Source organism: Mytilus californianus, unplaced genomic scaffold (assembly GCF_021869535.1).
Source record: "Mytilus californianus isolate M0D057914Y unplaced genomic scaffold, xbMytCali1.0.p SCAF_5, whole genome shotgun sequence".
Classification (NCBI taxonomy): Eukaryota; Metazoa; Mollusca; class Bivalvia; order Mytilida; family Mytilidae; genus Mytilus; species Mytilus californianus.
In genome coordinates, this window is record NW_026262701.1 from 84,694,458 (window position 1) to 84,720,146 (window position 25,689).

General features: G+C 33.1%; 1 protein-coding gene and 1 pseudogene across 1 annotated transcript; both read left to right on the forward strand.

The window, feature by feature from the left end:
* The first annotated feature begins 3,526 nt into the window (after positions 1 to 3,526).
* On the forward strand, positions 3,527 to 5,284 carry LOC127702794 (uncharacterized). Its single transcript, XM_052207098.1, has one exon. It carries the CDS (start codon positions 3,611 to 3,613, stop codon positions 5,282 to 5,284), a length of 1,674 nt encoding a protein of 557 aa, XP_052063058.1. The 5' UTR covers positions 3,527 to 3,610.
* A 10,761-nt stretch (positions 5,285 to 16,045) lies between these two features.
* On the forward strand, positions 16,046 to 18,895 carry LOC127702795 (uncharacterized; annotated as a pseudogene).
* The last annotated feature ends 6,794 nt before the right edge of the window (positions 18,896 to 25,689 follow it).

Consider the following 25,689-nt stretch of genomic DNA (forward strand, 5'->3'; position numbering starts at 1 on the left):
AGGATGTGAATATTTACCAGGAATCATATTGAGTATCAGATTAATTTAGGTATTTTTTTTTTCTTGGTATTAAATCACAGAAATTAAAAACAAATACTGCTTGTTTGCTATAAAGGAGTATTCTTGTCTGTTAAGAGTGGATTTATGAATAAATGATACTTAAAAGTCACTTATAAATGATAAAGCACATTGAAAATCTGATTCCTCCGATCTGTCTCCATTCTAATAGGCAAAGTTGACCTTAGATTGATTCTGTTAACTTTTTGAACATCTTTGGTCAAATAGCCTCTAAAGTATTTATACGTTGTGAGATATGCAATATTTTGATAAGGGCATTACCGATTAGGTAAATGAAAATCGCTTTGGACGGTCCAAATTATATAAATTCAATTGATAATTTTCTATGCACATTTAAATATTGAAAGTTACCGATGCTAATTTAAAATAGTACATTTTTTTTGGTTTATACACTCGCTTTTGGGGGCCATTATATTTATAAAATTATTCAATTGAAATTAATTCAGTATTTCATTGTTACAAAACAATTTCATCTGGCTAAATTTATTTCAAACTGAGCTAACGCAAAATATAAAAAAAAAATATACCTCGGCAATTCGGGTATTTTGCCACCATCTTCCTCCCCAAATAATTTAATTTATTTACTTTATTTTTGTGTCTCAAACTCGGACTTCTCTTTTATCATCCATACGAGATGGTGTTCACACCTGGAGCGGTGAACCCTGGAGACTAAAGTACACTCGAATGAAGATCAAAAGAATAGAATTACAAAATGCTAATCTTTTAATTATCGTGAAAATAACCACGCCTTCACCTGGTAGTGTCAGAGTATAATACACACATTTTATTTACACAATCCTAGTGGGAATGTTTGCTAGACTTAATTAAACATCAGAAAACATACATTCATTGTCATTACATTATCAGTTATATATGTTTGTTCAACATAGCCGTCGGAAATAATATTTTACAAAAATATATTATTGTACGATTCACTTTTATTACTATAAGCATATCAGAATTCCATAAAATGTATCTGCATGTACCTTAGGAATTTAAAAAGTTGCACGGCTGTTCGCTTTATTTTTTTAATTATTAGTTGGTTAATAGCTGTGCAAAATAGTCATCGACGCGCTTTTAGGTGGCACGGTAGTATTTCCTGGCCCATAGGGATGATAGCCTTTTTAGAATTTTTACAACTTTCTAACACTGACCAAAATTCTACATACACAGTTAACTGAAGTACTTTCATTATAATATTCAAAAATTAATTTGAATATGTATGATAACCGTTTACTTTTTTTGCTATCTTTATAAACGTAAGGCCACTGTGCTTGTATGTCTTTTATCCTGCAGTGAATACAAAATTTAAAAAAATTCTCAAAAATTCATTTCCAGCTATATGTAAAATTAATTCATATTTTTCTACACCTGATTTATCCCTTAGTTTTGGAAAGTATATTCAGTAGATACTGTATTTTTTGTGCAATCATACTGTTCAGATACATTGCCTTAAGTAGGGTACACAAAAGAGCAACCTAAATTCCGGAATGTAAATACTACCGTGCCACCTTAAATTGCGTTATTAGATGATTAACGAACAAGACTTTAAAATGAAATTAATTCCACTCCCGGCATGCAATAGTTTAAAAGTACGTCCCAATAGACAGGAAATTCGTATAAATAAAATTAATAATTTCCAATTTTCTTCTTTATTAATGTCCATATTTAGATAAAACCTGGTGAATATGATTGTTATGATATTATAAACATAATAAAATGATAAGTAAAAAATCGCGAATTTTCCCTTTAAACCATATTGGAATGATCACCATTGGGAGTTGTATGATGTCGTGTTTCAAGGCTTCAATCTATGGATTCATGAACATCGACCGCATCACAAAGAGTTCGAGTCGTATTTGACATGTTAATATTCTACGGGCTGTTTTTAGGAAATTCAATGCATTTTGTCGAGCATTAAGTCTGTGTATGGTCTATGATCAATAGTCGTCGATTAAAGAATACTTTTAATATCTATACTACTAAAGAAAAAGACCGATTTCATTGAGCCGCAACTCCTCTGAAACCATACAAATTGGAAATATTTGTGATATGACATATAAATGTAGTGTTTTGTACTTCCTAAATTTGTCTTTGAAACAATCATTTTTCCACAGAAAACGCCAATTTTTGAGAAAATATCCAAATTCGGAGACCGTTATCGATCCGTCTCTTATACGCTTTCGCGCTTGCTCAGTCGACGTACTGCCCGCAGATTTTAACTTTATATATAAATAATATAGGACAATGGTGTAGATTAAAAATTACACCATTCCAGGCCCTTTTGTTTTCCACATAATTAATATTACCAATAATTAACAAATTCCGGGTTGAATCCGATACCGATTTCAATAGTATATGTCAGAAAATTACCTGATCCCTGTTACCTAATCTGTACGTTCCGCCTCTGCCAGGCTCACAACCAAACGGTGTATTCAGTATTTGCTATAAACACGGGTAATAATCACACCTGAAATTCGTCATTATACAGGGAATAACTGTGCACCTTATAATCAGCGTGACTTTACCCAATGACAATACGAATTCTAAAAATCCAGGCTAAAAGTAAGGCGTAGGTTCTTAACTTCAGTCACGGACCCGCGATGTCGCTGGTATGGTCTCTTTGACACATTCCCCATTTCCATTCTCAATTTTATCTAGAACTATTAAAGTTAAAAAAAAACAAAGTTAATAATCCTGCAAGTGTTTGTGCAGTATTTGCAATCGCTAAAATTCTCGAGCATACTGAAGATAAAGTCAGCATTAAACGTTTGAATCTTATTCGCAATGGATGTGATATTGATCCAATTAGACCTGTGGTTTTTTTTAAGAATAATTCAAAACTTTTGATGGACTTAGCAACGAGAAAGCGTCCCAACAGACAACTACTCTGTGGCTGTTTAAATAATAATCAATGGATCTGCATCCCTTTTATAAGTATGAGCTTAAAAATATCATGCACATTAATAGATTCACCTAGTGGTGCACTTAGCATTTAACTATATATACTGGTGGTGGTACAAAACATTTGTCAAATAATCCGTTGCAAAATTCTCATATCAAGATCATGTTTTTTTGCGCTTTTTCAGGGCCCATAATGGAAAGGAGGAGGAACGTAATATATATCACATGTGTCATCGTTTTCTTTGTGACCTTGTTTTTATTTCAAATGAGCCGAAAAGTAGAAATATTCCCGGGAAAACAAATTGTTTACAATAAAGATACAGAATATAAGCCTCTTTTTGTAATTGGAATTTTAACCTGGGATAACAGTGCTGACAGGAGGACGGCTCAAAGGAAGACATGGATTTCGACAATTGTCCAATATGCAGACAAGCTACCTTTCCGTATTGCTTACAAATTTGTTTTTGATCGTCCGTCTAATGCCTCAATTCATGAAAATTATATATATAACGATATTGTGTATCTGAATGTGACTCACCATGGATGGGCTGTTAAATTCGGCGAGAAACTGTTCGAATGGTTGAAATATGTTCATACGCACTACCCAGATGCTTTGATAGCAGCAAAGATGGATGATGATGTATTTTTATGCATTCGGCAACTGACATCGAGGTTATATGAACTCTTATCACCTAAACTATACTATGGCTGGAGACGAGCAACGTCGAATGCACCTGAAATTGATGAAATGTTTGTAGTTCTTGGAATGGACTTAATAAAAAGAATTGTGGAAAGGAAATATTGCGGTGAACCAGAATGCAACAGTCATAACGATTTAGTTGACCACAACTTTGCCCACGTAGCACTGTATAATTGGCTTTCCATATACAATGACGTTGACACACATGCTGATGATAAAAGAATTGTAATGGTATGGAGACAAAACGATCGTGAACAAGTTTTTGCAAAATATATTAATAAAGATTCTTGTGTAGATAATGTGCTCCTTCACAAAGCTCTCCCGTTAGAAATGTACAAATTGCAAGAGCAAACCAGTCCAGTAAAATTCCAACAGACTATAGGTCCAACGAGTTACATTGAAACAAAAGACTCGCATAAGACAACAGTCTATGATTTTAATGGTACGATAGCTGGTGCTGTTACTGGTTCCCTCTTTTCTGGCAATGTGATCAGAAGTATACCAGTAGTTCCCCTGAAAAACTATTGGTCCATGGCACCTAACCCGAAAGAGAAACCATGTGATAACTGGGCAGTAGTCACAACGATATATCCTCCGTCAAAAGCTGTACAATATATAGATAAACTACGTAATTGGTGTCTCCTAGTTGTTGCTGATATTAAAACACCAACAAAACACATATATCTTAAACATTTGTCAAATCAAAACACCAAATATTTAACAATAGTAGAGCAGAAACAACGGTACCCGATGTTAGCCGACGCAATTCCATTTAATCACTTTGGTAGAAAGAATATTGGTTATATCTATGCCATTCAGCACAAAGCAAAGATGATATGGGATTTTGACGACGATAACATTGGAATAGTAGACACAATGAAGTTTAATTCTAACAGCACTGCCACCAATTATGCTGAGGTATGCACTCAGTATGTGAATAAGATTGTTAATCCATATCCATATTTCAAAGTTAACGAGACATATTCGTGGCCTAGAGGATTTCCATTGCAGTTTATAAAAGACAACAGAACAATACCAAAAGAATGTAATTTAAGAGAACAAAAACAAGTTGGAATAATGCAAGCACTTGCAAACGAACAGCCGGATGTCGATGCTATTTATAGACTTACAAGGAAAGTTCCTTTTAATTTCAGTATCACCAACAACAATGAACGGGCGCTGTTAATTCCACGACACTCATATACACCATTTAATGCACAGGCTACGTTGTGGTTCTCATCATCATTTCATCTGATGCCTCTTCCAGTAAGCGTAAATGGGCGTGTTAGTGATATTTGGAGAGGCTACATTGCGCAGTTTTTCCTACATAAGAAAAATATTTATCTAGCCTTTTTACCTCCTTGTGTTTTCCAGGAACGAAATCCACATACCATTCTCAAAGATTTTAATGCTGAGCTGGATTTATACGAAAAAAGCAATCAGCTGATTGATTTTCTTAGCAGTTCTGAGTCTAAGAATTTAAATACTACCAGAGAAGTGTATGAACAGTTATATGTCAGAAACTATATAGATAAAAGTGACCTGCTCTTTATACAAGCTTGGGAAAAGACTTTGTCATCTGTTCAAGATAGAAAGTTATAGGTACCATACGGTGAATGCATGTGTCATGTTTATCAGATTAAATTTTTAATGCTAGTTTACACTTTAGTAATCGTTGTCGTTGTAAAGTGATTTGAAATTATATTCTCAACTTCCCTTTTTTTCAGAGTGTGGCCTTTAAGCCCTTTAAGTTGTTTGTTTTTCAATAACTGTAGATAATTGACAAGGCTGCCAAATGAGAATGAAAAGGAACGGGTATGGAGTACATGTCATGAAGAAAACATCCCATTTTCAAGCTGAGCAGACCTAAATTTCACATCTAGGGGTCGCCACACGATCTCCATTAAAGTAGGAACCCATATACCACAAAGCAATCCCTAAATGTTCACGACAAAATAACCAAGATGATAAATTAGCGGACATAATACTTTATATAATTATCAAATATGGTTAAGGAATTAAAAAATGTACGGAGACAACCACATACATATGACCATGTTTCCTGACTTGGAACAGGCGCGAATAATATGCAGTAGGGTTAAATTAGTTTCGTTGGAACTTCCCCTTTGCACGATGCAAGGCTATAATAAGATAAAAAATACAAATTGAAACACAGTTTACATCGACTAGAAATGCAAATGCATATAATCCATACAAAAAAAATACACCAAAATGTATTTAAGGAATGACTGTAATATTTTTTCTGTCTATGAAGAAATAACATCAAAAATGTGGTGCACACTAAATAACCCGCGTAGCGGGTTATTTTAAAGTGTGCACCACATTTGTTATGTTATTTCGAATAGTCAGAAAAAATATTACAGTCATTTCTTATAATTTAATTCTTAATTCCATTTTAAACCGGAATAAATCATGAAAAAACGTTGAGGACGTCAAGGTCACATGACAAAATTATGTCTGTGAGCTGATAAACAAAACAACGTCAGCCAATCGGAAGACGCGTTACATCCAAAATTAAATTATTAACAGATAACAAAAAAGACGTTTTATTAGAATATTTGTTTGACTATGAACTAAACCACGAATCAAATCCCATTAACACAAGCTACTATTCGTTTATTTATAATATATTAAGTGTTTCTTTATGCATTAAAGCTAATGCATTCTAACATATGGTTAATCAATAGTAAATCAGATCAATGATTTTGTGATTTTGCTCATGTCTAAAAGACAACTGTCTAAGAAATATATTAACATACCTGAATTCAATCCTCTGAAAAGAAAATAGAATGCTATGTTTCTGAGTAAGTGAGTGTTACAAAATCAACAACATTGGAAGCCATCTGTTAGGATTAATGTTACTTATATGCTTCATGTTAATTTATTTATAGATATGTACAAATATTTATATGTTGCATACCGCTACACAGATACATACATTACGATTTGCACTAGAGAATGGAGGAATTTACTACAAAGAAAGAGAGAAAGCAGATATTTGAAACACTGTATCCCATTATGAATAAATGTATTTTTGTATAAATATACAAAGAGATGTCCAATTGTTTACTCGAACGAATGGCCTATCACTCATGACCCTTTAAGAATAGCGGTTAGTCTGGCTGCAGTAGGATAATAAAAGTTCACGTTCTAACAAAAAAGACATAGAAAACCTTACGTAAAAGTCATTTTGCTCCTAATGAATAGCTATACAAAATTTATTAGATAAATTTCGATGTAAGTGATACGTCTTATGTGAATTTTTGTTGATATGTACAGATACATGAAAAATTGAATCAAAATATGAATACATTTATTTTCATACATATGTAGAAATGTCCATTTATTTTAGCATGCGACATTTTGTCGCGGAAGCGAGGCAAAGCGATCAAACATTCTGTCGTCGTCGGCGGTGTCAACATTTAGGTTTAGGTTTAGTCTATGGTTATATTTTTATAAGCCCGTCGAAGAATATTATGGTATACCAATGTCCGTGCGTTCATATGTCCGTCAATACTTTGTACGTTTACTCCAATTTGCTTTAACCAATGAATGCTCATGGAATTTGAACACAACATTAAGATTGACGAAAGAAAGCTCTTTTCCAATTTTAGAATTTTGTTTTTTTTTGTTTTTCCAGAGTTACGGGACTTTAACCATTTGAATTAAGGCAATTTATGACCCATCGCACTCTAACTCCAAAATGCCTGGATTGATTTCATTTTAGAACTTTATATTATTGTTGGAATGATAAAAGGAAGCTTCCTTTCAATTTTTTTTTTTTAGGGGGGGGGGGGGTTTGCTTTCCGTTTCAGAGATACCGGATTTAAATTATCGGATTCAAGTAAATTTTTCACATGATGTACCATAAATTGAATTGGCTTGGTTTGATTTACTTACAACTTTACATAATTGTTGGAATTTGTGAACATAACACATATTTTAATTTAAAAATATTTCCGCTATGTTGTTCCAGATTTATGGGACTTTGGCGGTAAAATAAATAAAATACATTTTCTAAATGTCATGCAGTAGCTTCAGTATGCTTAGATCAAATTAATACAAGCTATACACTGTTTTTGCGATTAGTGAATGCACTCTTTTGATTTTAAAAATGTTCTTGTTTGTCATTACAGACTTTGAACAGTAAAAATTGACACAATTCTTATAGGCCAAGGGTATCATCATGCATGTTTTTTTTGGACAGAGCCATTTTATTTGCTTCTTAAATGCCTTCTCAATGTCCCATTTTATTTTTGCAACAATTTTAGTATGCACAGTAAGGTAGTATCATGTGCTATTGGTGCAGCTGTTTATTTTCAAATATAAATAACTTTGTCAAACTTTAACGGAATTTACTTTGGAGGTAATATGCCTAATAACCAAAATCACATCTTTTTTTCTTATTTATATTGGAAATACCTATTATGGGGTCAGATGGCTTTGTTTGGTTGTGATTAATATTTGAAAAAAACACGAAACAAAACAATAAGTAAAAATAATTGATCTTCGTACATATTCTCTTACTCATCTCAAGTCTTGGTGGCACAGTTTGATTGTTACGTGTTTAAAGTGACTTCATTGGCAAGATGAGTCATATTTTTTAACTAAAATTGGCTAATCATTAGACCATTCTGGTTTAGTTAACATAGAGTAAAGGCGTTCCCTATTATAGTTTGCCAATGAATGAATAAATACAAAATACATAAAATGTTTAAATATCTTATTGGGCGACGGTTGTCCTCTATATTATTTCTCTGCATGTACAAGTCAAATAGTCAAACTTTTGCATAATTTTTCATTTTACTGATCGTTCTGTTATTTCATGGCTGTATATCTCATATGTGTATATTTATAACCAAATATCATTGTTTTATTAAAGTACATATATTCAATCTTAGATTGTTAGAAATATATTTGATTTAAGGGCCAATTTGGACCCAAATAGTACCTTGTCCTTTACCGATTGTGTTCTATTCCCAATATTCTTTTTTACTGAGCCTGGATTTGCATGGCGGGTGATGCATGCATAAAGTAGCAGACGCTTACCCTGTCGATACACGCGATTTTGCTCATTTTTGGAGTTCATTCGATTTCCTCAGTTTTTGATTTTATATCTGGATTTGTGTTTTCTTGATTGATTTATGAGATTTTAACATCGATAAACTACTGTTGTCTCGGAATATACTGTATAACCAAGAGAATATGTATGGTAAACGCCATTGATTCGTTATCAGCAGCTTACCAAACTGAACAAACATATAAAACTCACATCAATTTAAAGTCAAATCCAGGGTTAAACATCAACGATCTTCAACAATAGAAAATGCCTATAGCACAAGCATAAAAACGGACCGAATCTAAATGCGTAATGAAATAATCACACAGAGATTGTCACCAATCGTTGATTTCGTTGCGATAAAAACTTTCTAAGAAAAAAACGATAAGAAACTGCCAACATAAACGGCTTTAGACAGTTGTGCGTACTTTTCCACCAGGCAGAGTTTTTTGAGGTTTTTATGTAGAAATGTGGAACAAATTACCGATATGTTATACGCACAATTCTAACATGTGGCTATAAAACAATGGTAATTATAAATCCTAGTAATTATGATAAAAAATATTATTTGCATTATCTGTTGGATAGCTTTAATGACTGGTCATGCCGATACAGAAATCACGCCTTCTTTCAGTTTCATCGTATAAAAGTATAAATGCAAATTTCTAAAAGTAATATATATATAATTTCAGTATTCAAATGTTAAAAAGGTCGGGCTTACTGGCACTGGTTCACTACATTTGTTGTATGTCTGAAATTTATAAATCAATTTAAAATAAAGAGAATGTGTTAAACAAAATTGAAATATTGAAATAAATCATATTTTCATATTTTAATAAAATTCGCGGTACCAATTTAACAGCACCATATGTGCGTTTCTTAAATAATTTATATTTGAACATAAAATGAGAAAATCAGTCAATAAATATCAGTTTGGTTCAAACAAAGAATAACTTAAAGTAAAGGCACGTTAGTGCACATCCTTCGTTTGATTATTCTAATTTCCGTGTTTACTGCATTACGTTAACGCAGTCAAAAAGGAAATGTCTAATGTCTACGTGCGTTACTTTGTGTCCATTTAATCAGTAGCTATGTGCGTTTACTACAGATTTTGCACATTTACCTTTAGGTGCAGTTTAAAGTAAACTATCGCATACCTTTCGCATTGATTATTTGTAAAATGCTGCATGAGATTTAACTGCCCAATGCTTTAAGACTTAAAATACATCAAACGAAATATAATAGTATGCGAAAAGTTTGTCTTCCGAAAATACCATTATGATTTCAAAATGAAATGAATCAGGTGTAGTCATACTGGATTTTAGACTTATATTTAACTAGTGCTTATTTTAAACTATAAATTGTTAGTTCAATCGGAGCATATCAATACAAATTGCACAAACAAATTAATTTTTCCACTATTTTTATATCCACAACATTTTAAGCAATGTATCTTTTATTCGATTGTTGTGTACTTCATTATGTTATTATAATTAAGTTTTCATTGTATTGAACATATTTTCTTTTATCTCAGATTTTTGTATTTAATAATCAATAAATCAAAAAATAAATTATCGCTCTACAAAAAAGTTGTGAAAAACAATCCATCCTGATGTGGAACAAAAACTGAATTTTTATGCTTGTACATAATATTCAATATATGATTTTATTGGAAAAAAAACAGATTTGACCTTTTAATCATTGTTGACAAAAGTTTCAGTAACCATAGACTTCTACAGCTCAAAATCTGTGAAACCAGTGCATCCTGAGGCACCAAAAGCGCAGAATTTTATTGCTGTTACATAATTTTCAAGAAAAAAATTACCAAATGGTACTTTATATAGATGCAGAGAAATTTCGAAATGTTACATTTTAAATTGCTTCCATTTCATGTCTATCAATCATTCCTGAGGTATACAAAGTACTCAGTTATAATGCAAATACATGAATATCATGAAAAAGAAGAATTATTGATTGGCATTTTTTATTGTCTCCAATTAAATATATACAGGTTTTGCTTTTAAATATCAGAAGCTTTCATATATCATTCATTTGAATAGAAATGTAGCTTTATCTTTTGCAACAATAAGAACATTGGGTCAAATCGGCGTTTGTTTACGTTCATATAGCATGGTTTACAATTGTGAGCCATCTTAATTTACGAATACTGAAGACTTTTGTAATTCCTTCTTCGAAGCAAAGTTTGCAGTAAAAGGTGTCAGATCGAGACCACACTTTAACTGCCTTTATCCACGTTATGGTAGGATTTGCGTCTCTCAAGCCCTAGTCTTATGCGTGGACTTTCGTGAATGGTTATTCTCTTTTTTTTTTCTTTTACCAATGATGTTGTTTCAAACCTATAAGTATTGAATGTTCCTTATATTTTTTAAGAGTAATATAACAATCTTCTATAAACTAAAGTTACCATCCGGAAACAAATTTTCAAAAGTTTTCTATTTTTCTTAACAGTGACCTTGACTTTGACCTGTTGACCCGAAAATCAAAAGGGTTCGGCCCTCCCTTTTATCTTCCCTCTGTATAATTTTAATCCCAATCATTTTCCATTCTTTTCTATTTTAAGAACAAGTGACCTCGACCTTTAACCCATTGACCTTATGATCTTTCCCGTTCTTATATATTCGTTTGGTATAATTTTTACTCCAATGAAGCAAGTTAAACTTTTGGCCTATTGACTTTTTTTCCCTCTTATGTCAATCCTTCATTCCAATCTTGCAAGGGAAACTAAACTTACCATCCGGAAACCATTGTTCCAGTGACCTGTACCTTAGACTGGTACCCGGCCGTTATTTGACAAGTTTGACAATACTTGTATATTCCAAAGACATACTAAAAATATTACGGAGGGAATCAACCTACCTGTACCTTTGCTTAAATATCATATATATATATATATCCCAAATAGTGAATGATTGACATATTCCGTCAATAAGCTGATACATTTAGAAAGAAAGCAGTATCATTTTAAGATAAGAAGATAACGGGCTCCAAAAAGAAAATTTCGCAAAAAGGCAATTATGGGCACAAAAGAAACCATCAACAAGAAAATATTGCTGAATGCTTATCATTTGATTTAAAAAATATTTTGACATTGTTCGAAAGACATTAATTTACCCCCAAGATCAAACAGATCATACATTATAGTATTGCTTAATTTGAAGATTTCTAAAGTTTTTTGCCTAAACAAATTTAAAAACTGTATAAGAATATCATATTTTTTGTTCCTCAATAGTAAATTTCTTCAGCAAAGATATTTTTCGACCTTTATCCTTTCTAATTTGATTTTTTACGGAGGCGAAAAACATTTCCATCCTTTAGTTTAATCACTATTATTATAATAAGTATGTAAAAAATTTTGCGCAACGAATACATATTTTGATGTTCATATTAAACTATTTCGAATAAAGACGTAAAATTATATGCACACGCGATGAGTATTTCGACATGCACGTTAGATCAATTTAGATTAGGAGATAAAAAAAAAAGCTTGATTGCGATACATAGTTCGGTGTTCATCTTAAACTACTTCTAATAGATTTCTTTTCCGAAAGGTATAATATTTGGATGATCATGTAAAACATTTTCGAACACAAACTGTAGGTAATGTACATATCAAAGATACAGAAAACTATTCACAAAAAAAAACCAACAGCTTTATCAAATAACTTTCTCGTGATGTAAATATATATTACGGTACACAAAACACTGAATGATGAGTTCAAGAATACTGTTTTCATTTGAATTCATCTTCCTACGAAATCAACAGGTATATGAAAAAGTAAAATCTAGAAACAGATTTGACAATAAAAATGTTCCTTCTTGAATGACAAGTCATTCCAAAACCACAAAAAAGACAAAACTCCTTCTGAATTTGATTACAATGTCATCAATATGAAAAATTATATACTCAATGGTTAACACTGAGTCAAAGTGTTGTTATGGAACGACTTTAAAACAAATAATAAATGAGTTGAGATTGGTTGAAATCCAGAAGGAGCCCGATCAGGTGTGTTGACAAGGCAATCATCTCCTATTATGCATGCGTTACCTGTCATGCAGTCCATATTTAATTTCTGGTAGAAGGTCATAATTAAGAATTGATATAATCAGTAAAAAACACAAAAGAAAATTCTTTCTAAAGTGGATGAACACCTCGGCTTCTTGGATTTTTTTTACGCTATCGACACCAACCGGAAACATTTTCAGTGAAAATTACTGTGCAACTTATTTCGGCAACTTTTTTTTAATTTTTCGAAGCGATCTAATACTTCCAACGTATCATATTCTGTTTGTGGGTTTGCTCGAGAACTCTTGGTCATCAATTTACTGTAATATACCTATAAATGATTGCCATTGTGTGATTACAGTCACAAGTGACACTGGGATTCCAGAGAATAGACAATTGTAAAGTAAGAACTTATTATGGAGATATGTATCGGAGGTTCTGTTCAAAATTTTCAAAAAGCATAATTGGTTTTGCAAAATTATTGACGAAATTATCGACCGACCGCAAATCAAAATCACTTTGAAGTTGGTTCGCATCCTCAAACTCCTCCTTAATTTAACTAGGCCTTATCGTGATCTACTATTTGCAATGAAAAATATCAGATGTAGATAGAGAAATATGTTACATTTGGATTTTTTTTTTTTTTTTTTTTTTTTTTTTTTTTTTCAAATTTACACCCTCCCAAGGGTGACTGGGGAATAGAAGTATGGTCACCATTGGTCTTCCTCCGACCGGCAGTAAAACCCGTGCTAAAGTGGGGCGTCCGTTTGGCTGTGCGGGATGTACAAATTTGCAGCCACGTCCGGTCAGAATGGGGACGTTAAATCCGATGCCTCGTGTAAAGAGAGTGCCACGCTCTTTGCACGTTAAGAACCCTTGCAACAACTCTTTGAGGGGTCCGTAGGTGACCTGTTGCAAGGCTAAATTTCTGTCCCTATCCAATATACCCTCATTTCCCGTGGCAGTCTAAATTTCTCCGACCTTAATCCCTTAATCTATTACAGAACCTACCTATTGTATTTATTGTGAACTTGTTCTCGTCCTGAATATGCATGAAATATTTGCCACTGGACGTTAAGCAACCAACAATCAATCAATAAAATTAACACAAGTCCTCTGTGCAGAATTTTCAGACTTATAAAATCGTATAGCTGAAATACTTTAAAAGAAAACGTCGGACATTTGCGTTGTAGGATTAAAATTTCTTGCATGGCTGTTAAAACAACATGGTTTTGGTTTCAAATTTAACTTTACGAATTGATGCTTCGGTTAGAACTTTTGTTATTGATAGAAACATCTGTCACAGGCTACAAAACTACGGAGAGCTTGAATGCCGGAAAGATATTACACCAGTAGTTGTTACATCAGCTGCGCCGGACAGGCAACCCATATCTGAATAGCGAAAATACCAATCTTACCAATCTTACCTATCACCGTACACAGTTTAACTTAAATTAATGTTCATTGTATTCTGTATCACAAAAGAAGGTTGATCTTTAAATGACATAACGAGTAGGTTTGTATCCAAATTTAAGAGCAAACATAAAAATTGAAAACAAAGGAAAACAAAAATAATTCCACAAAATTTAGATAAATTTGTATGCAGGTGGTATAACAAAGACAAATAAGATAACGACGGAGTTCCGTCAGCCAGTAGTAATGAAGATCAGCTTCAAATGCAATCGACATATAACACAGTGTAAAATCAAACTTGCTGAAAGTCTTTTCTCAACATTAAATTTTACCCTAAATTGATCTACTTAAACTTATCAAAGAGAGGCGAAAGGTACCAAATTTAAAGGCACATTCAAACTCATAAGTCGAAAATAACGCCATGGATGAAAAAGAAACAGACAAACAGACAAACAAAAATACACAAAATACAACAAAGAAAGCTAAAGACTGAGCAACATGACCCCCCCCCCCCCCCCCCCAAAAAAAAAAAATTGGGGTGATCTCAGGTGCTCCGGAAGGGAAAGCAGATCCTGCTTAACATGTGTCCCCGTCGTGTTGCTATTTTTGTCATAGTCATGTGTATGCCTTCTTAGATTAATTCGCAAAATGTGCCGACGAAGCCCCTCATAGACAACCGTTCTTTCCTCAGGTTAATGAGATTAATTCCATTAACATGATTGTCAGATACTCAGATGTAATGCCAGTTAACGCCAAATACATTTGTTCAAAAAGGCAGTTGCTCTGCGGCTGTTTGAAAAAAATATCATTAAATGTGCATCCTTTTTCTGTGTATGTGCTTAATGCCTACATATTAATAACTTCCCCTAGTTGTGCACTTAGCGTTTAACTAAATATGATGGTGGTGGCACAAAAATAGTTAACAACTAATCTACAACTAAACCAATACAATTTATCAATCAATCCTTTACACGATTATCATATTAAGATCAGGATTTGTTCGTTTTAGCATGGATGATAACATGTTGCTCAAGATGAAGAGGAAATTAATATATATCAAATGTGTCATCGTTCTGTTTGTGATTCTGTTTTTGTATCAATTAAACTGGAAAGTAGGAATATCCATGGGGGAAAAAATTCATAATAGATTCACCTGAGATAGCACTGCTGATTGGAGGGCGGCACAAAGGAAGACATGGATTTCGACAATGATCCGATTTGCAGACAAGCTACCTTTCCGTATTGTTTACAAGTTTGTTTTTGATCATCCGTCAAATGCCTCAATTCCTGTAAATTATATATATAACGATATTGTGTATCTGAACGTGACTCACCATGGATGGGCTGTTAAATTCGGTGTTAAACTGTTCGAATGGTTGAAATATGTTCATACGCACTTCCCAGATGCTTTGATAGAAGCATATATGATCTATGATGTATTTGTATGCATTCTGCAAATGACAGCGAGGTTACATGAACTCTTGTTGGGAACGATCAAGGGTGAATTCGCCTGAAATTGATGAAATGTTTATTGTTCTTTGAATGGACTTAATAAATAGAATTGTGGAAAGGAAATATTGTGGTGAATCAGAATGCAACAGTCATAACGATTTAGTTGACCACAACTTTGCCCACGAAGTGCTATACAATTGGCTTTCCATATACTAGTACAATGAAGTTTACACATATGCCAAAATATGAAAGTGGTATAGAGACGCAAAGATCGTGAAAATGTTTTTGCAAGATACATCAATAAAGATTCTTGTGTAGATAATGTGCTCCTCCACAAAGCTCTCCCGTTAGAAATGTACAAATTGTACGAGCAAACCAGTCCAGTAAAAATCCCATGGGATCAACGAGTTCTATTGAAACAAAAATTTCCCATAAGACAACAGTCTATGATTTCAATGGTACAATAGCTGGTGCTGTTATTGGTTCTCTATTGTCTGGCAATGTGATTAGAAGTATACCAGTACTTCCCCTGAAACAGTATTGGTCCAAGGCACCTAACCCGAAAGAGAAAGTATGTGATAACTGGGCAGCAGTCACAACGATATATCCTCGATCAAAAGCTGTACAATATATTGCTAAACTACGTAATTGGTGTATCCTGGGTGTTGCCGATATTAAAACATCTCCCAAAAATAGGTATCTAAAAAATCTGTCAAATCAGAACACAAAATATTAATAGTGGATCAAAAAGAACGATACCTATTGTTAGCCGAAGCAATTCCATTTAATAACTTTGGTAGACATGAAGAAAGAATATTGGTTATATCTATGCCATTCAGCACAAAGCAAGATTTTGATGATGATAACATTGGAATAGTAGACATACGACAGTTTAATTCCATCAGCACTGCCACTGATTATGCTGAAGTATGCAATGTGGCTAAGATTGTTAATCCATATCAACGCGACATATTCGTGGCATAGAGGATTTCCATTGCAGTTTATTAAAGACAACAGAACAATCCCAAAAGAATGTAATTTAAGAAAACAAGCAGTTGGAATAATGCAAGCACTTGCAAACGAACAACCGGATGTCGATGCTATTTATAGACTTACAAGGAAAGTTCCCTTTAATTTTTGTAACAACAAAAAACGGGTGTTGTTAATTCCAAGACACTCGTATACACCATTTAATGCACAAGCTACCTTGTGGTTCTTGACAGCATTTGATTTGATGCATCGTCCAGTAAGTGCCTAAATGGTCGTGTAAGTGATATTTGGAGAAGCTACATTGCGCAGTATTTCCTACATAAGAAAAATATTTATCTGGCCTTTTTACCTCCTTGTGTTAGCCAGGAACAAAATCCACATAACATACTCAAAGATTGTAATGCTGAGCTGGATTTATACGAAAAAAGCAATCAGCTGATAGAGTTTCTAAGCAGTTCCGAGGCTAGCAATTTAGATACGACCAGGAAGTGTATGAACAGTTATGTGTCAGAAACTATATATATATTAGTGTCTTGTTCTTCATACAAGCTTGGGAAAAGACTTTATCATCTGTCCAAGATAAAAGAAAATTATAGATACCAAACGTTAAATATGTAAAGCAAAATATTGTCTAGACAATATATCATGGATAGAATGTCACACATTTGGTCTTATAGAAGGGAGATTATAACACTTTATTTTTTGGACAATGATGTCATTAAAGTGTTTTATTTTTTTTTAACAACTAACAATTATTATTAGTGATTGTCTGTACTTTACTTAAAAAGTATAAAATGGTAGAATCAACATAATTTACTTTAATCATTGTAAGGCAAATTTGAAATAAGCTTATGATAAAAAACATATTTGTTTTTTATATAAAATACTGCTTTACAAGATATTTTCAATCATAAATATAAAAATATGGATGCTTCATGCTTGTTTACTATAGATAAAAATTATTTGATACAGCATTTCACTGTTACATAAATACTTTTCAAGAACAGTATTACAAAGAAACACTCTCACAATAACTTGGAGTATGATTCCTCAAAGAAGACATACTCTAATTAGGAAATATTGTCATGGACAGAAATTCACAGTGAAAGATTGTCTAAAAAAAAACTGACAAAATTTCATAGAGAAGGACACTATTGCATAATGAAATATTGTTATGAATAGTTTTGCATTATAGAATATTGTCTGCTGACATTATTTGCTATGGAATTTTGCCCTTAAGCCATTTTAGTACTTTTATTTTTACAAACTGTAGATATATGACAAATCCATCACATGGGTTTAAAAAGAAACGGGTATGGAGTAAATATTAAGGAAACATCTCCTAACTGAATAGACCAAATATTGACAAAATAACCCAGCGGACATAATCCTATATTTAATCATCCAATATGGTTGAGGAACTATAAAGAATTTAAATAGACAACCACATTCCTGTGACTATATTTCATGACTTGGGACAGGCGCAAATAATATGCGATGGTGTTTAACTAGTTTTGTTGGATTCGAATCCTCCCAATTTATAAGGTTCAAGGCAACGACGAATCAAATATCCTTGACATAGACTACTATATTACATTTTCAATTCGTATGTTTATAATATAATTGTTTCTTTATGCATACAAACAATGCATTCTACCATATAATTAATCAGTGTTAAATCAGATCAATGATTTCGTAATTTTTACTCAAGTCAAAAAGGCAACTGTCTAAAAAATAAATCACACTTCTATCAACCTTTATGTAAATTCAACTCTCTCCAACATGTTATTGGAATGGTAAGATTCAGAGTAACTGAGAGTAACAAACTCAATAACATTGGAAGCCATCTTGGATGGTCAATCTAACTGATATGTCTCATGTACACTTTTTAAAGATATTGTAACGGATTCGTCGTCATTGTTTGGCAGTATGTGTCCCCTCCCCCTTTTCATTTTTTATCAACAGTTCGACCTCCGTGTAACAGCATTGGATACTTATAAATTGTTAGATATGTTTTCTTTTATTAAAATAAGTTATTTAAGATATTTAGTACTTAAACACATTTTTTTATAGACAGTTACTTGAGCAAAGATAAAATTAACGTTAGGTCCTATCTGAAACTGAGTCGCTTTTCCATTTATTTTTGTAAAGTGTAAATACGAAATTTCCTTATTCTTGACCTACCTTTATATATTTGTTGATGATTGTATTATGTTGTTTTAATCTCTGTATATAATTATAATCAGTGGATTAGTTAACCTGGTCAAGTTTCTGGAGACCCAGAGTCTCTCTTTTTCTGTGTAATGTCCGTCATGTTTACGTGAGTCGCTTAACATAAACCAGTCTAAGTGCACTGTTTTGAACGGTGATATTACGTCGAAATAGAGTCTTTTGGGTCTCTTTTGACGTCAAAATGAAGTCTTTCGAGTCTTTTTCATTGTATATATATATTGGACTGCTATTGAAAGCGTTAGTCGTGATCGGACTACCGTGGCAAAAGGTTGCTTACAATCACAAGCCTAAATATTAAAATCCTTTTGTCACTGTAGCTAACAATTTAAGTTTGCACTTTAAAAGATTAGGAAATATTTTTCGCAGAGTTTTACTTTATGTAAAACATAGATTTATAAGTTTCATATTATAAGAGACTCTAAAGATTAGGCGTACAAATTATATATTGAAAAGTACACAAAATGTCGGAAAGATAAGATATTTCATATTTCATACAGAGACTCAACGACGCAGACTCGAGTCTTAAAGTCGCTATTCAAATAAGACATCAACATAGTTTACCTTCAAAGAAAGTTAAAGTTAGATAAAAGTGGTTCTTATATTATTCACTTGAAATACAACAAAAGTATAGAAATTATTATTACTAATTCCCAACGATTCTTTACACATATTACGAAGTCGAATCTTCACAAAAGTACAGTAAAATCAGGAGTCGCAACTTATACATTTGAAAAGTCGACATAGCTTATATAATTATAGAGATTTCTATAATTACTTGTGATTAAGATAGTTTATTTAAATACATGTGTATATTTGTACTTGACCAGAGTTACTCACTAGCTTGCATACTATTTAAAATGTTATTCATTGTATGTTGATCTCATGTAAAAAGATATAGTTTGACTTAATATTGAAATTGTCTGGATCACATATCTATAATAGATCATAATACTTCATTAAATCATTAACTTTATACGAATTGATTATTTTTGTCTACTGAAACAATGCATCTTTAATCATATCACTTGGTGACGACGTTGAGTTGACTCAAGGGAGCAGACATTGGAAAGAGTAATTGCGGATTATTAGTTTGTCTGACGAGTAGTATAGTTTTTGCCAGTGAGTCATATTTTCACTTCAGGGTAACGAAAACGCTATAGCAACACAGAGCGAAAACATTACATTTGGTGGCCAATGTAGGGAGTCCCAAATTCTAAGGGGCTCTCCGAACTAAACTGAAGTGAAATTCATATAAATATTTGAATTAATACAATTAATTCCGTTTAATAAATAAATATGTCAAAATCAAATGTCAGACAACCCAGTTTAGTTGTTTTAGAAGAAGAGGAAAATAGTGCAAGTCCGTTTGGGGTTCGATCACGGCTCCCCGCAATGTCCGTGAACCTAGATTCGGATATCAACAGGAGTCTTATTGATTTGACACCATCAGGGGAGGTTCAAATGCGGGTTAATAGGGAAAAGGATGATGAATTCACTACGCCACGAGCTCAAGCGGGAGCTATTGAAAAATCAATGCAGACTTCAACAAAAAGTATAGATATACTTAAGCTTAAACAAGAGCTAAATGAAATAAGGGAGAGGGAAAGCATGTTAATGGGTTTATTGGAGAGTCATTCAGGCGACGAGTGTCGCAAATCACGGGAATCCTATGGAGGGGGAGATAGTTTTTGTAATAAGGTTTTCCCTGGTCTCCTGAATGACAGAAGGCCTCAACAGGCAGATCTCTGCGGTATAAGTAGTGACCAGTGCTATGGGCCCAGCACTAACTCTCTATGGCAGGCACATACCAAACATAACTGATGAGGGGTGCAGTACTGTCCGAGTGGACAGAAACGGGTGTGTAGACACCATGACTCCTCCTGTAAGAAGGACTGCTAATGCAGTAGCAGGGAATGGAATTTATAGTGAAAACTCCCATCCAACTTTTAACATAAATGATAACACAGTCGATAATTGTGTACCTCAAATAACTGAACCTTCAGTCCATTTCAAAAATAAGAAAACAATTACGTTTGACGAAACAAGTAGTTGGCAAAACTTTTTAGTTCAGTTTGAACTAATATCTACTGTGAATAAGTGGGATAACGGTATGAAAGCTTATGAACTTGCAACTAGTTTACGTGGGGTTGCACAAGGAATAGTGACCGATATTGAGCCTGCTAAAAGGTTAAGTTATGACTATCTTGTATCTGCTTTGACATCTCGTTTTGAGCCTGCAAATCGGGTAAATATGTCCAAAGTACAAATGAATTCTATTTATAGAAAGCCTGGTCAAACTTTACCAGAAATGGCACAAGAAATTCGTAGGGTAACTAGACAAGCTTATCCGACAGCACCTATTGAAATTAGGGATCAACAAGCCAAAGACTGTTTTGTTCGTGCAATTAATGATCTAAAAATACAATTATCAATATTTCAAAGAGAACCAAAAACAATCGATGATTGTGTACGGTTTGGTCTTGAATATGAAGCTTTCACTGTTGATCAAAAGAGATTAAATAATGCAAAACCGGCAACACGTATGTTGTCCGAAAATGATGATTCTGCCGAACATGATGTAGTTACTCGCTTGGCCAAAATAAGTGAACAAATGGAGAAATTGACAAATCATCAAAGTCAAAATTTTAGTAGGGTGACGTGTTTTTATTGTGGGAATAAGGGTCACATTAAGAAAGAATGCAGAAAATATGAATGGGACAAAAGAAATAATTGTGTCAAAAGTGGAAAATTTGTTCCAAATTTTGATAATCAAAATCCACAGTCTAACGGCACAAATAACAGTTTTCATAGACAGGGAAACTGGTAAATGCTGGGGATAAGAACCGTTCACCAGCAGTTGAAGTAGGGGACTCGAGGTCGATTAGTTTAATTAAGTCAAATAAACTAGACAGTTTGTTTGTTAAATGTTTTATTGTTAATGTTGTCGTTAATTGTTCACTTGCATACAAGACCCATTTTCCTGCATTTTAAAGGAAAGGAAACACAAAGAGAGATGCTACGATAACAAATAGCCATACAAACAGAGGAGGATAGGAGGGTCGTGCAAGTTACATCAGCCACCCAGACAAGGAGAATTGTAGTAATAGAGAAGGAAGTTCAAACTGTGGAAGATAACAGAATAGTGGTTGACAAAGAAACAGAAGAAGAAATGGAAATGGAAGAAGAGTATATGGACTTAGATTTTTATAATTAGAACTATTTTCTTGATATTTCGGACAATATAGGTTTTAAGAAATTGGATAATTATGTTAAAATTTATATTTAAGGTAGAGTAATTTGGAAAAAGTTTGGGTTGGGTAAAGTTTTCGATAGTTTGGGAAGGGATTGGTTATTTAAACACTTTAATGTTTCATTCTTACTTACAGTGTTGTGTGTTGAGAGTATGTATGTATGTATAGTTTTTTTTTATACAAAGTGCATTTTTATTGTATTCATATGTGCCAATTTTAAGATATGTATCTTATACAAATATTATGTTGATTAATGCTAAAAATATTTTAAGTAAATAAAATTGCCCGAGGTCGGAAATTTTTTCAAAGAAGGGGGCAATTTAACGGATTCGTCCTCATTGTTTGGCAGTATGTGTCCCCTCCCCCTTTTCACTTTTTATCAACAGTTCGACCTCCGTGTAACAGCATTGGATACTAATAAATTGTTAGATATGTTTTCTTTTATTAAAATAAGTTATCTTAGATATTTTTTTTGTACTTAAACACATTTTTTTATAGACAGTTACTTGAGCAAAGATAAAAATAACGTTTACCTTCAGAGAGTCCTGTGTGTCTTTCATAATCCTGAAGGCTTCATCCGGCCTCAGGAATGAAACTAGTTCATCATCCACATACAAGTTTCGTGTACGAATTTAGTCACATGATTAACATACTTCGGATCATCTTTTCAAATGCCGTTTAAAAGAAAGACGTCCAGAAATCTTAAACTTTCCTGTCGACTGAGAAACTGTTAAATTCTAACCATTTTTTACCAAATTAATTTTAAGTTAAAGCGCATGTCGGAAATTATTATGATTTTCATATTTCTTTTTTAAAAAGACAGACTTTTATTTTGATAAAGCTTTGAATTTTAGAATGAGAGAGAGATAACAACTTCGCTTTCAACATTCAGTGTCATTTATACAAACATAATTTACATTAAGTACAAGGAAAATTTGTTGCATTGCTATTAACGGATTTTGATAAATCAGTGGTAAAATGCATGTTTTTAGTATGAAATTAGCAGTAAAACATTGATTTGTTATATTGGGATTCCTTTTTTGTCGGAGTCGTGATCCCCAATTTTAAATCCGAGAACTTTGTTGTAATATAATACAAATAAGTTGGAGACTCTGTGATCATTGTATATTAATCATCCCGCACAACAGGGACCTGTTCAGAAGGATTGCGTACTCCGCTTTAAGATCAATTCATTTGATATTATATAGATTCAAATCTCTTTGTGATCCTCATATTCAATCAAAGATGGTAAGTACAAACCTAAAAGTTGTTGATACAAACATATAAATGATGGGTTGATGATCTTTGCGAACCGATAAAACGGTTTGTCCTACATTCCATCCGCTTGCAAATAACACCAACCAATCATTTTATAATTCGCATACACCAGTCAACCATTTCTCTGTTCATACTTTTCGCAAATTGATACCCTAATACTAAGATGACAAGTAACACAGAAAACATTGAAGGCCGTACGGTTGCCAATAATTGCTTACGTCCACTTCATTTGAACTTTGTTTAATAGTTGTCTCTTTGGCAATCATACCTCATCTCCTTATTTTTATATTAAAATCCACTAGAAAACAACCGATAATTACGGAGAATGTCATCTTATTTGGTTTATTACTTTTACGGTCACAATCTACATCGTCAGTTCAAAGAGGACGATTTACGTCAAGCTTTATGCTGTTTGTAATTGACTCAATTTTGTTAATCTTGGACCAAAATTGATTCCAAATATAGATAAAAGAAAAGCGTTCCAATGTTCATCGCACTGCACATATTGTATTTATCCAAAAGAAATCACTTTTATTTCTATTAAATAAAAATGTGGATCTTTTGTTGGACTATTTAATAAATATCTTACAAGAAATGTAGGCATGAGATCGCTAACAATGTTATTTCCCATATAATTTCTATTTCCAAGGAACATAACTCCTGCAAGAACAGTTAGTCAGCACTCTTTCAGAACCTTATTATAAATAACATTTCAAAGAAACATAACTCCTATAAAAATAATTAATCAGCGCTGATCTTCAAACTAACACCAATTGCAAACATTGCTGACATAAATCTTTGATATGCAGTTCATAACAATCCTACAAGATATGTCGATGTCAGAGTGCTCACAATGCAATTTTCCATTTAATTTATATTTCTAAGGGGCAAAACTTAATTATTTTCTTTCAACGTCCGGTCAGAATGGGGACGTTAACTCAGATGCCTCGTGTAGAGAGAGACATTGTCATGCTCTTTGCACGTTAAGAACCTTAACAAAAACTCTTTGAGGGGTCCGTAGGTGGTCTGTTGCAAGGCAAACTTTTTGTCCCTATCCAATATACCCTCATTTTTCAATGGGAGTCCAAATTTCCCCGACCTTCATCGCGGGCGGCCTTTATTACAGGACCTTCTTTTTGTAAAAATAGTTAGTCAGCACTCTTTCGAAACCTTATTATAAATTATAGATAACATTTCAAAGAAACATAACTCCTGTAAAAATAATTAATCAGCGCTGATCTTCAAACTAACACCAATTGCAAACATTGCTGACATAAATCTTTGATATGCAGTTCATAACAATCCTGCAGGAAATGTCGATGTGAGAGTGCTTACAATGCAATTTTCCATTTAATTTAATTTCTAAGGGGCAACACTTAGTTATTTTACGTTCAACGTCCGGTCATAATGGGGACGTTAACTCAAATGCCTCGTGTAGAGAGATTTCAATGGGAGTCCAAATTTCCCCGACCGACTCTATTACAGGACCTACCTATAGTATGTTTTGTTAATTTGCTCTCATCCTGAACATGCATGATCTATAATGGTTTACTTTTATAAATTTTGACTTGGATGGAGAGTTGTCTCATTGGCACTCATACCACATCTTCTTATATCTATGGATTATTTGCTACTGGACATTAAGCAACCAATCAAAACTCTTTTAAAAACAATTCATCGGCATTGATTTTCGAAGTCATCCAAAACATTGCTGATATAAACCTATTGCATAAATTTCATAAATATATGACAAGAATTGTACGCTTGATAGCGCTGACTTTGCAATTTTTTATAGAATTTACATTTCCTGTAAAAATAATTAATCAGCGCTGATGTTCGACTTTGTCACAGAAATCTTTGATATAAACCTTCGATATAAATTTTATTATATAAATCCTACACGAAAAGTAGGCTTACTAGTGCTTACAATGCAATTTTCCATATACATGTATTTTTTAATTTCCGAGGGGCATTACTCTTTTAAAAAAAAATTGTTAGGTACTGATTTTCGAACCTGTCTGAGACATTGCTAAGATAAACATTTGATATAAATTCATAAAAATCTGGCAATAATTGTACACATGAGAGCGCTTACAAGTCGGACGGACGCCAGGTATGTCCCCTGTATCTTGTTGCGCAAGGACAATTAAGGAAGTACATATTGTAACAAACAAATGACAAATTGCATAACTTTGTGCAATATTGTAATTACATTGGAGCTGTGGTTCAAAGAAAACAGACTTGTTCTTATTGATAAAGATATTATAATTTAACATTAACTATGAAA